General features: G+C 52.8%; 3 protein-coding genes across 3 annotated transcripts; 1 reads left to right on the top strand and 2 right to left on the bottom strand.

Annotated features, from left to right (window-relative positions):
- Window positions 1–1,220: 1,220 nt before the first annotated feature.
- Window positions 1,221–3,844, bottom strand: BDZ83DRAFT_578265 (sulfate permease; the record flags this gene model as incomplete). The annotated part of the gene is made up of 3 exons (XM_060505105.1): window positions 1,221–2,776; window positions 2,829–3,369; window positions 3,422–3,844. 3 exons carry the CDS (start codon window positions 3,842–3,844, stop codon window positions 1,221–1,223), a joined length of 2,520 nt encoding a protein of 839 aa, XP_060364659.1.
- Window positions 3,845–6,884: 3,040 nt separating this feature from the next.
- Window positions 6,885–8,274, top strand: BDZ83DRAFT_652088 (TBC domain-containing protein; the record flags this gene model as incomplete). Its single annotated transcript, XM_060510501.1, has 2 exons — window positions 6,885–7,382; window positions 7,444–8,274. The coding sequence occupies 2 exons, from the start codon at window positions 6,885–6,887 to the stop codon at window positions 8,272–8,274; spliced, it is 1,329 nt and encodes a 442-aa protein (XP_060364658.1).
- A 2,462-nt stretch (window positions 8,275–10,736) lies between these two features.
- BDZ83DRAFT_348094 (uncharacterized protein) lies at window positions 10,737–11,806 on the bottom strand. The gene is made up of 2 exons (XM_060502500.1): window positions 11,713–11,806; window positions 10,737–11,576 (listed from the first exon to the last, which is right to left on the bottom strand). Exon 2 carries the CDS (start codon window positions 11,509–11,511, stop codon window positions 10,909–10,911), a length of 603 nt encoding a protein of 200 aa, XP_060364657.1. The 5' UTR covers window positions 11,512–11,576; window positions 11,713–11,806; the 3' UTR covers window positions 10,737–10,908.
- Between the last annotated feature and the right edge of the window lie 2,636 nt (window positions 11,807–14,442).

Raw genomic sequence — 14,442 nt, 5'->3', positions numbered from 1 at the left:
TACCATGTCGAGGGAATCACCCGAACACAACATCTGCCCTCTGCGGCATTGAGAAAAAGGCTTGACGGGTATAACTTGACCTTTGACCCGCGAGAAAGGTTCCAGTAATGGTTGGACTGCCTTACAGACCTTTTACGAATATGGAATTCGCTGATGCCTCCTATCGTTCTCGGGGTGCAAGCGAAGCAACAGCTGACTTTATATCTCAATCCGCCCACGCCGCCCACTCCCACTCCCATTCCCGTGTATAGAACTTGAAACACCTTGAAAAATTCAAAACTACCTTCTGATGTAAGGAAATCCATTACATCGCCAAACAGAACAGTCTTCACCACGTCATCCACAACGTTGAGCCCGCCATCATGTACGCCCTACCCGCGTCGTATCACCACATACGACCATACCCATTGGAAAACTCGGGATCCCGTCCGCTCTCCCATAGATAAGCCAATGAGGGCCGGATTAGTAGTTGGGTCGGTGACGACCAGCGAATACCTGGTGTTGTATGTTTTTGGTGTTTTGGTGGAGTTATGTGGATGTGGGTGGGTTCTAGATGCGTGGTGTTGAGGTGATGTTGATTTGGAGGATTGGGGGAACGTCGAATGAGCGGAGGCACAAAACGTTATTGTAGGCTGTGGGATTGGATCATCTGGTTGGATTGTGATGAAAAATGTCTTCTTTTTTTGAAGAATGTGTGGTTTGAGCCTCAACGGCGGCGACGGTTCTGGCTTCAAGTGTGCGAGTTCGTGACAGTGGCAATAGAGAGGTTTTATCTGCCGACACTGGGTAACAAGAAACATTCTTAGGGATTCCGAAAGAAAGAAACAACATGCCATCACTCTGCATAGTTAAAAGAATCCTGCTACTGCACTGAATCAACGGGAGACGTAAATACTGGGATCCACTGGCAAAAGGTCATTATATACAATGAAATTCGCAAAGAGTGAAACTTTTCTACCTACTTACGTGCTTAGAATGAAATGAAGAACAAATCACTTGAGAGGGACTCGAGGGGGCTAGATTGTAACATTTTGAAACCTTCTTTCATTAAATTGCAAGACGCAAAATTGCTCTCCTCGCAGGATGATATATCGTCATCAACATCTTCTGTGTGCCTTATATCATATCTTGCACCGACTTTTTCTTTCAATAAAATTTCCCACCTAGGGTATCAAACATCGCTATATATCTGTTTCCATCCATAAACGTTCTCATTTCTCTCACTCACTAGAGGTGCTCGGGCTCTTGGGGTCCTCCGCCTCGTCTTCGACAATACCCCTGCCCTCGCTATTGGCAATGGCGCTCTGCAACGCGCTCGTCAGGTCGACGTGGAACAGCGGCCTGTTGAGGCCGTGGACGACGACGCCCTTTCTCCTGGGGCCGCCGCCAATGTTGCCGCCGGCAGCGCCGCCCTTCCTGGAGCCCGACGACACGGGGTCGATCTGGTCGTACGCGCCGCCGTCCTTGCCCAGCGCCTCCTCGTCAATGGTCCTCGCGGCCCGCGCGTGCGTCGAGAGCTCCTTTTCGTTAGCCTCCTTCTCCGCCACCGCGGCCGCCGACTCAGAGCCGCCAATCTCGGCGACGCTGAAGATGGACTTCCACTGGTGCTGCGTGCCGTCGCTGCGGTCGACGGGGTAGCCGAACCCGGCGGCGACGAGAGCACGCTTGGTCCACCGGTTGTTGATGCAGGCGATGTGCCAGTTCACCTTGTCGGGGGATGCGTAGCGGTCGAGCTGGTTGCGGACGTCAATGAGCTGCTGGATGGACGTCAGGTCGACGTGGTTGACGGAGCTGAAGTCGAGGATGATGGCCTTGAGCGTCGCCCTGTTCTCCTCCTCGTGCATCTGGGCCTGTGCCTTCTTGGCCTTGCGGGACGGACCCGGGTCGTTCCAGGGGCGGTCGCCCAGTCTTCCGTACGACTGCATGTTTGTGCGGCGCGTCCGGGAAAAGATGTAATCGGTGAGGTACTCGAGGGAGTGGCTGGCGTTCGGGTAGTTGAAGCCCTCGGAGAAGCGGTAGATGAAGATGCCGGGGTACGGCTCGTCCAAGGAAACCTCGGGGTTGGATCCGTCGCCGTGGTCGATGGGCAGGAAAACGTTGCGGGCAGCGTTGTCGCTGGCGTTGAAGGTGCCGTACTCACCAATGACTTGTCGGTGGTCTTCGCCAATGACGTGGTCGCCGACGACGGAGTGAATCTTGACCTTTCCGAGGAAGCGTCCCTGGCTACGAAGAATGCGCCAGAGGAGCAGCACGGCAGAGATGCAGATTGTGGCGTAAATTCCGTTCTCAATGGAAGAGAAAATGGTGACAAAGACACCAATGAAGAAGATGACGACTTCAAGGGGCGAGACACGCCAGAATTGGTAAACAGTGTTAGGTGGCGTGATAAGATCGCCGACGGCATGGATAATGACTGCAGCCAGTGACGCGCTGGAGATATAGAAGAACACAGCCGTGAGAGCGTAGATGGCAAGCAAGACAATAAGGCCAGTGATAACGCCAGCGAAGGGAGTTCTGACGCCAGCCTTGGACTTAATGGCGGTACGACTGAACGAGCCCGTAGAGGGGTACCCGCCAAGGAAAGGTGCGATGACGTTGGTAACACCAATAGCAACGAACTCTTGGGAAGGGTTGATGGTGTAGTTGTTGACACGGCCAAAGGATTTCGAAATAGCAACGTGCTCAATGACCAGCACAATAACACTGGCAGGCAGGAAGGGCAAGAAAGCGCTGATGAGGTCGGTGTCGATCTTCGGGGCGCCAGCATTCTGGAAACCTGTAACTTTGGTTAGCACACAGTATACTAGGCATGCGAAAAATGCACTAACCTCTTGGAACTTCTCCCAAAATCTTGAACAACGGGTTTGACCGTCTGTTCATGTTGACCAACCAACTGATCATGGTGTAGAGAAGGATGACGAAGACAGTTCGCAAGGTCGACAGGAAGAAGAAAAGCTTCGACTTCTGAGGATACTTCTTGGCCAAGCTAGTGAAGATGAATCGCAAAAGGTAGAGCATGGTGAGGGCGGTCAGGCCCATGGCAGCATCCATCTTTGTCTTGGGGAGGGCCTTGAGGGTGTTGATGAAGACCATGTAGGTAGCCTCTCTTGTGTTGACACCCTTGATTCCCAACAATGTGACCAACTGGCCAACAGCGATGCTGATGGCAGAACCAGTCATGAAGGCCGACAGAGAGGTCAAAGAGATCAAGTCGACAATCCATCCCATTCGAATCAAACCAATGAAGAGAATGATGGCGCCGGCAATGATAGCTAGAGCAGACGCAATCTGATGACCTTCGTATTGGGGGAAGTCTGCCTGGACATCGGTAATGAGATTGCCAACGACGGTGGACATAACAGCAACGGGCTATTGGTTTGTTAGTAGAGTATCAATGTGATTTGGAAGAGGGTTTACGTACGCCGATGGTGATATCCTTAGATGTAGCGAAGAACCAGTAGATAATAACACCCATGAAGGATGAGTAGAGACCGAACTGAGGATCGAGCTTTGCGAGCAAAGCATAAGCCATACCCTGAGGAACCACAACAGCACCAACAGTGACACCGGCGACCAAGTCACCAAGGAACCACTGCAGGTTGTAGTGACCAATCCAGTTGAGGAAGGGGAAGAGAGAGCGGATGTATGCGAGGACTTCGTGGCCGTCGGGAAGAAGTTCGAGGAGCCACTCAGCCGTTGTTGGCTCCTCCTCAACGAATGTGTCTGAGGACTGAACAGAGAAGACAGACTCGCCGCGCAACATCTCTTCGTTCTCGGGCTTCTCGAGCTTGATGCCCAAGACCTTGGCCAGGCCATGGCCAATCTTGGTGCTTGTGCTCGACATGGTGGTTGATCGGACCGGAAACCGGCTGAAACTCTGAAGAATTACTTGTCGAGCTCTTGACTTCAGAGACGAGTAGCACACAGGACCTCGCTCCTTTTTTGGCGAAGATGTCCCAAGGCTATATAGGAGTCACCGGGGGTGGTCACCGTGCCACACTCCTGGGTCCACGGGGGTCGCCGTGGGATTTGGCGGTCGAGAGTGGGCGGCAGGAATGGGAACCGGGGTGCGTAGTGGGCAGAAGCTAATGGTGCAAGCCGTGACTAGAACGCTTCCAGTCCTCGAGGCTCGACGGGGGTGGCGATTTGGGGCAGGAGGTGCGAAATTGTTGCTACTTAACAGCCCTTGCAAAGTTGCGCAATCGGTCAAAGGGGCATTAATTGGTCGAGACGACGATGGCCGACTCAACGATGAGCAAGAGAGTTCCCGACACAGGAAAAAGGCCGTAATTTGGCGGCGTGCGAAGATGGCGACAGAAGCGCTTGTGGCTGACAAGAAGGGATGAGAGACAACAACCCTTCACACAATAGTGGCGACAAGATATCTGTATCGTGTGGCCTGAGTGGTCCGGAGCGACCTGGTCGGGTTGTGCGACTGAAACAGAAGCTCTTCAAATCTTTCGGAAGCTCTTCGAAGCTCTTCAAAGACTCTCAGAGGCTCTTTGACTTAGGCTGCGGAAGGCAGACAGACAAGCTTTTAATTGACTTCAGAAACTTCGGTAGTGGAGTGCCAAGGGAGGCTCTTAAGGCATTCTTGCTTGACAAGACGATGGATCTCGTGGGCCAAGAGATGTGGCACCGGGATGACGGCGGCAGCCAAGAAATGAGCGTTGCAGAAGAGCCGAGGAGAAGACGACGGCAAGAGACTCGACAGAGAGAGAGGGAAAACTCTGACAGGGGGTGTATGAATCTCTCAATGGCGCGAATTTAATAGCAACAATTGTTGGTGTCAGCAGAAGCTCTTTGTGGTGGTAGTATCCGCACTCCTCCCGCGATGTCGAAACCGGGGCGATGTCGCCATCGAGTCTTTGCCATTAAAAGCTTAGTGGAGACGGGCAATGGAGTCGGTACATGCTACGAGCCCAATTATCTTATACCCACCAGACAAGGGACCTGCGCTCTCTTGCTGATTTGATATCGAATTGGCAATATCAGACGGGCTCGTCCGTACGATTTTCAATAAGCGCCATTGGATGAAGTACTCTATATGCAGAATGCAGCGTATTCAGCTGTGATGAAGTGGAGGAACGGACCATGCGAAAGATGCGGCCTCGGAGGAAACTGTTGCGTGGTTTCTCTCGCTCTCTCCAGTTTCAACTTGGCCTACCATGCGGCCTGTCAGAGATACAGGAGCACGAGGGGAAAGCTCGGGTTTCCTGTGGCCAGACTGTAGGATTTGGAGAATGCCAATGCTCATGTGTCGTCAGTCATGGAGCCGGGCGAAGCGCTGCCTTGTTGACAGGCGTGATAAACTGGAGACGATGAAAAATCAGAGCAGAGTGTCGGGTGAGGACAATGGCCAAATGCCAAAGTGTTCCCAGTTGTGCAACACATGTTTCCACGGGGAGGGGACGAGTATCCAAAGAACTACCGCTTTTGGGGCGGTACCTAGTGTGCTGACCAATGGGGTTCAGCTTCTGCAACTTGGCGATGGTGCAATAGTACCCTTGTTTGAGGTGATGGGAGAGTGGGGCAGATGGCTGCGGAGATGCTCAACCTGGTTGGACCCTTCTGAGACTTCTTCGCCTTGACTGGTTGCTTGTCTCGCGAAGTGTGGTGCGAAGCTTTTGAACGAGATGAGAAGCTGGGTTGGTCCTTGACAGATTCGGACCAGAATCTCAGATGGCCATGATTGTCGGGACGTGTGATGCTGCACTTCCTCGTGGTGAGTGCACGTGCGAATCAGACCGTCGACAATGGCGGCAAACTGCGAGATGCTCAAGAGTCTGGAGAGAGACAGGGGATGCTCGGCCCCAGGCGAAAGACGATGGCAAGATGGATTCACGGAATGGGGTTCCGGGATAATCTGCTGCATTGTGCGGGCAGAATCCGTAGTCGCCTGGCCTTCCGGATACTAGAGACTGGAGACTGGAGTTATCTGTTGCTAAGAGGATCCGTAAAGCGGATGTGGTTACGGATGGCCAACGTCATGGATCAGCTTGGACCAACAGCTAAAGACGCACCCATGACGCCAAGCTTGCGACAACAGAAGGCTGACATAAGGAAGGACGTTCAGCTCGGATGATTGACGGGGAGGTCTAGGTTTAACGATTTTCCGCAACCGGCTCGGGACAGCTGCGCCGACGGTTCCGGAAGGGTCCCGTCCTGTGTGGGCTCGACCCGGACCTGAACGCTGTGGCTCAAAGAGGAAGTTCAAGATTAAGTCAGCTAACCTTACACAATACCTAGTCTTTCAGTTGCTTGCCCCGGTTTTCCAGGTACCAGCCTCGATGATCAATGTTCTCGCCTTTTTGACGGTCGTTTTGTTCAAAGATTGGAGTCATTGCTACGAATTTGCCAAATTTCGGAAAGTGGATTGCATGCCGTACGGAGGTCTCACACTTTCGGCTGACGAGGCTGGACTAGAACTCTTAGAATGAGCAACATGAAAATATTGGAATTGACCATTCAGCGCTGGAATCGTTGAGCTGCTGGTCGCCAGCGATATTTAGTACGCGAAAAAAACACGGGGCAATTGACCGACGCGATTCCTCAACAGCCCCTCTCTCCCCGGGCAACAGGTCGCTTTGCCTTAGTCAGAAAACAAACTCCAAGCCGCCAACATCTGCAATGCTTGTCATCTACACCACCGAGTCTGCAATCACCAACCTCCTCTTCCCCGCCTCGGGCCAAAAATAGCAGCCCACGAGGTGTTGGTCACCTCGCTACGCTTGTTGTCTTGCCCCTGTTTTTTTCTCTTCTAGCGGTTCTTGATACCGTGCTCTGCCAATTTTTCAAAATACTCTTCCAATAGTCCGTCGTATACTACCGTTGTCCCTCAATTTAGTGAATGTAGCTGGTCCAATCCTCCTCCAGTCGCAAAGATGCCGCCGAGTCCCCCAAGAGATCCTCTCGCCCATCCGGCGCACAGCTTGTCGCAAGCCAAAACTACCGAGTTGCTTCCACCACCGTCGCCGCGTACCCATCGCCTTCGCAAACTGCAATCCGCACATAACCTTGGCTCCAAGGCCGCTCTTCAGTTGCAACCCCTTCATCAACCCTCTTTGATCTCGCAGCAACGCTTGACGCAAATCACGCAACGGAATATCTCTCCTACGCGACGTGACCCGAGCTCTTCTTCCAACGTGGCGCGACACACTCGAGGACGATCCAACAGCGATGCGCCGGCGCCCGTTATCCATCATATAAATGCCCTGGCTACGGGCAAGCGCAGCATGATGGGCATCAGCCCCAAGTACGCGACCATGTCTCTCCAACAACTTATTAAAGAGGGTCCCCCCGAAGGAGAGACAATTGAGGCTTTAGGCATGGCTCGTCGCAAAATCTTGAGCGAGGGCATCAAGAGTGATAGCGACGGCATGGTAAACATCACCCTTCATGCCTATCAAGCCTGTAAACCAATGCTAACTTGTTGCCACGCAGTCAACCTTGCGTATATACGTCTGGCTCATCCTGCTGGATACCCCCGTTCTCCCGACCGATGACTACTTGGGCCTGATCCACCGCGGAGCCTCCCCGGCCTACTCCAAGATTCGCAACGATACCTTCCGAACCCTTACGACTGATCCTTTGTTCAGGAGACGTGTGAGCGAGGCCAGCCTGATTCGTCTTCTCAATGCTGTGGCCTGGCGTCTACACGATGCGCGGGAGGAGCAGCGCAGGGAGCGACCCAGCACTGGAAGAAGCTCCATATCGCAGGACAGTTCGACATCGACATCGACGGCCACAGCCTACTCGCAAGATCCCGCCTTTTCGCCGGGTGCCAGAAACCGTGCCAGGGCACTCACCTTGACGACAGAAGGCTCTGAATCCAGCCATGCTGCGGAGCCCGGAACATACGTGCAAGGAATGAACGTGCTGGCCGCGCCTTTTCTGTACGCAGCAAGGAGCGAATCCGAGGCTTTTATCGCGTTCTACACACTGCTCACACGCGAATGTCCGGGCTACATTCGCGGCGCTATGGACGGCGTACACAAGGGTCTGGCGCTGGTTGACAAGGTCCTTGCCACGGTCGACTCGAAGCTAAGCGGCTACCTGCACTCCAAAGGTCTCACGGCCGAGATCTACGCCTTCCCCTCGGTTCTGACGCTCTGTGCCTGTACGCCTCCGCTTCCCGAGGTGCTCAGACTGTGGGACTTTCTCTTTGCCTACGGGCCCCATCTGAATATTCTCTGTATTGTAGCCCAGTTGATGGGCATGCGGGATCAGCTCATGAGCTCTCCGAGGTACGTTGTCCGCGCCCTCTACACTTGAGTTGTACACGCTAACAGTCTACCAGTCCTAATAAACTGCTACGCTCGTTCCCTTCGTTGCAAGCCGATAAGGTCATTGAGCGTACGCTGTGGATCATAGAAAGAATCCCAGACGACACCTACGTGGCTATAGTTGCGCACGCCCACTGAATGCGTGGATATTATGAATAATGGTAGACAAGAAGAGCACGAAAAGCACCGCCTCACGAGGAGGTGGTGAGGACTCGACAGAAGGAAGGGGCGATGTCTGATGAATGTTTGAACGTTGAACGACGTGTACTTGTACGATGAGAAGACTTTTAACGACTTGACGATTGAAACAAAAAACATGGGAAATGAGATGGAAAGTTCATGATAGAGCGCCATAGGGGGGTGGTAAACGGTCAAGGATGGCATAGCTCCATGAGATATACGGGGGAAAGAACAGTACACTCGCATTGGGTGGGAAAATTTAATTGATACTTATCGTTGTAATCGTTATCACTTGCCGTCTATTTCGTTGTGAAGAGTGTGAGTTATCAACTAACTTGAGTATACGTCCCATCTCCCTCCGCTGCCACTCCCCGAGACACGGCAGAAGGCGATCCCATACTCGTAGAGAGGGTTGCGGTCTCGTGTTCTGTTTAGTATCGTTCGCCGTGTTACACTTAAGTCAATTACGAAGATGTTGCTTCTCGATACTATCATGACACGACCTCTAGTACACAAGAATTTGGACTGAGAGGATCTGGATTATAGAGCGGAGTGGAACAGACAACCCCGAGTACGTGGGGGTTGGAGTGGGAGCCAGGGGGTTACGGCTAGCTATCATGAGGAAGTACCACAGAAACGTCGACCACGTGTAGGAGAATCTGGAGTTTATGTCTATCCACGCGAAGTTGCGGCTGGCCCTTCCTGCCATTCCCAGCAGTCTGTCTAGTTAAGGGAGTATAAGTGGACTCGTTATCGGTATCATGGCCTACGCATTATATAGCATGGCAATAGAGCAAGCCAGGCATACTCTCCATCACAACAAGTGGATTGCAAAGAATCCGCGGGTTAGCGCCCTACTACTTAACGAGCCTGGCATATACTGATTGAAGTGCTTCATCTGCTATGTGTCCAATTGCCTCCGCCTATTCTCCGTCAAATCCGTGTACAGCAGTTACGGCAGTTGCTAGGCCTGTTCTTCACTGATAATTTCAAGCGGTGCGTTCAGGCAGGCGTTCTGTGCCCAAGTCATTGATATGTGTCTGTTCCAAGTTGTGGGTAGATAGTGCTTTGCATAACTTGTTGAAAGCTCGGGCGTTGTTTAGGTAGATGTCAACTGTCAAGCATGATTTTGTGCAAGCAAAAAGAGAGTATCGTGTAGATAATTATGGTAGGGTATTGTAATACAACGAGGTTCTAGTAGTTACTCATGATGGCACTGTCGAGAGCACAAAATACTTTTCACGTACGACTGTCACGGCGAAACAGATTTTCGAAACTCGTGCGATATTATGCCCTTGAAAGATGTACTCATTTCCAGGAACTTGTGGTTAGGCTCCCCGTAACTTTGCAACTACGCAGCAAGGCAAAGGCTCCACGGACGAAGATAGCCCATCACTTGGTAAGATATCTAACAGCAAAGACTGGCAGATGCACCACTTGAGGCAGCCTATGGAAGCCATTCAGCAACTTGCAAGTCATATGCAAACCTTTCTTAAACGATGTACTACAATGCGGCCCTGACTTGGAAGGAGTTATTTCACTTTGGGCTCGAGTGGAAACCTGATATGGAGGTAACTTGTAGATTTCGTGTCGTGATATGTGCAGTAGGGTACAAGTGACCATCTTATACCGAGGACACTGAGTTGAGCTTCGGAGTATTGATACTAACTTCCAAAGTCAAAACTTCGAGCACTGGTTGAACCTCGACAGATATCCTCATTTATCGGCATGAGCACACGTTGGCAACTCAGACATCGTAGTCATGAACACATGTCATTTACCCATAAAACCTTCCCAGCTTACTAGAATATGGCATCTCTCCGTGTTCTAAATTGCTATAATTGGGTTCTGTTCTTGCATACAATCCATACAGATGCTAGGTCGCGGTTCTCCACCGAATTTGAGAGGCATACTAGACTCCTGCGAATGCAATGAAGGGACTCCAGCACCCTCCGGGTCCGTTGGACATCTTGTTTCTCACCTTTTTGCGAAGGACATATAGAGGCCGGTGAGAGAGGAACACGTCCAGCAACAGTAAAAGTGCCGAGGCAATTCTTCCAACGAGGAAGCTCAAGGAGGGAACACGGAGAGATGCTCATCTTCCTTCCTGTTAGACTTCCAAAGACCAGAGCCGAGAACTCACTCCACACGGGTAACGGTTTGATTTTCAGGCACGTCAAGTCTCACTCACCAACCTAGGTGGGTAGCAATTGACTGAGATACAAGACAAGTCTAAATGTCATCAACCCTGAGCGGCTCTCCTATTCCTCACTGCCAACCTAGAGGTGTCTTCACTGTCTCTACTTGGAAGCGATTCTGCTGACTAGGCGTCCATGTCAGCTGAGCTGCTTCAGCCCAGCACATCAAGTAGACTCTGCGCATCAGGGAAGCGCGGCGACTCTGTCATGGGCATCCTTCAAGACAGGGACACAGGTGGAAATCACTACAGAATGAAGCGAGTAATAGACAGAGGACCCAGGCAATTCTCAGAATCACAAAGCCAATTCACATACTTGCGACCTGCCGAGACATATTGCTCGACCGCTAAGGCCTCAGCCAGCCTCACCGCAGCAAGTGCGGAATTGGGACTAGTCTGACATGAAATCAGGCGACTGCATTCGCTCAGCAAGCATCTAACTGCCGTCATTGGATGGTCAAAGGCTTCCATATACCTTGTCGTTGGCCAGGTCGCGCGGCTCTCGGTCGTGACAGAAACACCTCCGTGAAAGATGACGTAGTCAGCTTTTGAATAGGCTGTTCTCCCCATGTAAGCATGAAATGTGGCGAGGCTGGAGTACCTTAGCTGAAGAGTGCGGGCTGCGACCATGATCAACCCGAGAATGTCCACGCTGTAGCAAGCAGGCACGGCAGGCAAGTCAAGGCGATGGTGTTCGCGATGATGATTGACTAGTAGTCTATCTCGCGGCATCTTGATCGAAACTGGCACTGCGGTTGGCGTATCGAGGCGCGCATCATCACGGATGCTGTTGTCCCCGCAACAGGGTCCCCCGCGCCATCGAGCCAGGCGATTGATGACGATGAGCATGGGAAAGAGCCAGGCCTGTCTGTACTCGGAAGGGCTCAGGTGAGTGGTGCTGTCCCGTCAAGGTCCTGGACAGCGTGGGATCAGCGGCGCAAAGTGACAGCGGCCAATGGGTGCTGACAGGCAGGGGACGAAATGAGCTCTGGCTAGGCCGTGGCTCAGCTGACGCAGCGTCTCGGGGCCATCAGTCAGCGGAGAACTCACGCTCATCACACCAGAGGCTGAGGAAGATCCAAGAAGGATGAATAGTAGCGAAAAACGACGAATTGGAGTCGCAAGAGGCCTGCGTAAAAACCACGGCGGCTTCTCCTTTCTCACGGCGCGCTGGTGTGGGATTGGCTGCTTTTCCAGCACAACGCGGGGCCCGGACGTCGTCGTCATAAGGAACACGATCCAACAAGAGAGCGAGAAGGGGTAATACCGCGTGGTAATGTATGGTTTGGCGGCGAAGGTGAGGGCTAGATTAGGCCAATGATCTCATGGTTCGACAGTGGGTGATCGCGGGATCGAAGGTGCGGAACGTTGGATGCGACTTTTGGTTGCCGTAGGAAATGCTCCGCGGCGTCGGTCATGTCTGCTTTGTCGATTTTGTGTGCGTTTGGATGGTTCAGCCACATTTGGGTAGCATCGCCTGTATGAAGTGCCACCCAAATGATTGCCAGTTCAGGTGCCTCGCGAGCTCCAGGGGTTACAAAACAGGCACTAGTATGGGGAGCTAGAGAATTGATGGCCGAATAGGGACGGACCTGGCTCCGAGATGATTCGTCACGGGTTAATAGCTGACCAAAGCTGAAGTATGCAATACCCAAGGCGACGCCGTTGGTGGTTTGCGACGGAGTCGTTTCTATCCCTTCATTGGCTGATGACTGACTCGTTCCTTGCCTACCTGTCCGTTCATTGTTGTTTTGCCTGGGCAGAAAGCTGGCAACCATGGCCGCGGGATTCCGGTTCTTGGAAAAAAAGGTGATTATCGAGATCATTCCATGATCTCAATACCGCTGAAGGAATGGCCGGCGACGGTACAAAGAAGAGCGCCGCCTTTTCCGCCGTGTCTCTCAGAACTTGTAAGCGAAACCTGTGCGGTGGATGCTAGTCGTCCATCAAAGAAACCTCAGCCTTAGTCCAGGCGACCGTGGAACTGGGTAGGCAAGACACGGCAAGGCAGAGCATGGCACAGGCTCAGAACCAGATGAGGCGCCCGTGGGTTGAAAGAAGACAGGCATCGTGGCGGGTGCCTGGCAACGATGTGTTGATTGAAGTGCATGCGCACTCCCGTCCACCCGTCGTGCGGTCCGCCTGATGCCATGCCCTCTCCGTTGGTTCTCTCTTTCGTCCATTTGGCAGCGTGTTGAGGGGCGACTGGCTGCATTGCGGCTCAACAATTGAAAACCGAGTGATGCTAGGAACAAATCGGCAGAAACGATCGATCCCGTTATCATTAGCTTCATGCTTGAGAGAGTCGATCCGGCAAGAGGTCGGCTCATCACCCACCCGCATCCTGAGGTGAGGGAGTGTTCAGGTACGGAGTACAATCATGGTACTCCTGGCCAGGTCTGCGGAGTTTGCGCGTGTAGCAAGCGTGATGCGAGGCGTTTGTAGCTGGAGAGCTCTTGATCGGGGAGGCACAGGTAGGTAGGTTCCTCGGCAGGTCATTAGCCACGGGCACTCTTACTGTTCGCTGAACGGCAGCATGCCTGCTGCGGGGGAAAAGAAGAGAGGGGCGACGTGTGGGAGAAACCAGGTGAAGTGCACCTGGAGACTGCAGCCGTAAGCAGGGCGAGCGACAATGGTGGGACGAGGGAAACAAGTATCGGTGACTTGGCCTGTCGGTAGCGCGGATGCAAAGCCACGTCGGTTTACGAGTTGAAAATTGGAACCGGGGCCTGAGGTGATGTTCCCTGACCGAGAGCCTATGGGAAGCCACTGAGTGGACTCAAGTGGAGACGGAGATGGACTTTTTAGCCACTCGCGTGTGTCCCAGACTCCCAGCAAAGGGAAAGAACTGAGAAGGGGAGCAGGAGGCACTGGGAGGCTGGGGCATGGGATGGGATGGGGCTCTTGATTTTCTTGCACAGCCACCGCGGGGGCTGAAAGGCCCTTGCTTTCGGGCTCCATTCTCTCAGGTTTCCTTCCCTTCCATTTCCCTCCCTCTCCCTCGTCATCCAGCCTGGTCCCCGGAACCCGACTCCGTCGTATTCACAATTCCAATACCATAGGTACCTTATCGACTACGCGGCGACTGTCAAGTGCGGCGCCTCGGTTTTCTGCATGTCACACACTTCTCATGACGACTAGAGCTTGGAGCAAGAGTGAGGCATGTGTTTATTTTCCTTGACTCAATATTGATTCCATTACTCCGTAGTGTGGCGCTCAACAAGCCGCAACTATCGAGATAGTTCAAATATGCACCCACAGAGCGTGGCGTAATTCAGAGAATGCCAAGACGGAGTTAGGGAGGGGACGAGTGAGAAACAGTGTGTGTATGTGCGCGCGCGCATGGGTGTGGCTTGAGATGTGTGTCCGTCTGTGTACAAGGGCTGGTGAGAAGCCGCCTGAGAAGAAGGTGAGATGGGTGGGCAATGTATCGAGTACACCCGATCCTCGATATTCAGCTACAGGAATTCCATACTTTGGTCAAGTCCGGCGGGTACCATGACGGTCGTACGGAGAGGTACCTATCGCCATGCCATGTAAGATATCCGGAGGGAGGCACCGGTGAGATACCTGGAAAAAGGGAAGGGGACCTCATTGTTGGGCTCCTGGAACAACGGCGTGACTGCCTTCCCCCAAACTCAGGTAAACAGTTGGATGCAAGCAGCAGCATTGGCGACAACAACAGGGGCAGTCGGGATGGATCATGTTCACAGTTCCAGTTCCATTTCCAGTTCCCTCCTCCCGTCGTCCTGTCAGTTGTCCTCCAACACTGCCGCGCTG

This window comes from Colletotrichum acutatum, assembly GCF_030867785.1.
Source record: "Colletotrichum acutatum strain CBS 112980 chromosome Unknown BDZ83scaffold_50, whole genome shotgun sequence".
Lineage (NCBI taxonomy): Eukaryota > Fungi > Ascomycota > Sordariomycetes > Glomerellales > Glomerellaceae > Colletotrichum > Colletotrichum acutatum.
The sequence above is the reverse complement of the archived record's forward strand: the minus strand, read 5'-3'. Positions and strand labels throughout refer to the sequence as shown.

Coding starts and splice junctions, on each gene's coding strand:
- BDZ83DRAFT_348094 (XM_060502500.1), bottom strand. CDS start 11,511: ATGCTCATCGTCATCAATCGCCTGGCTCGATGGCGCGGGGGACCCTGT.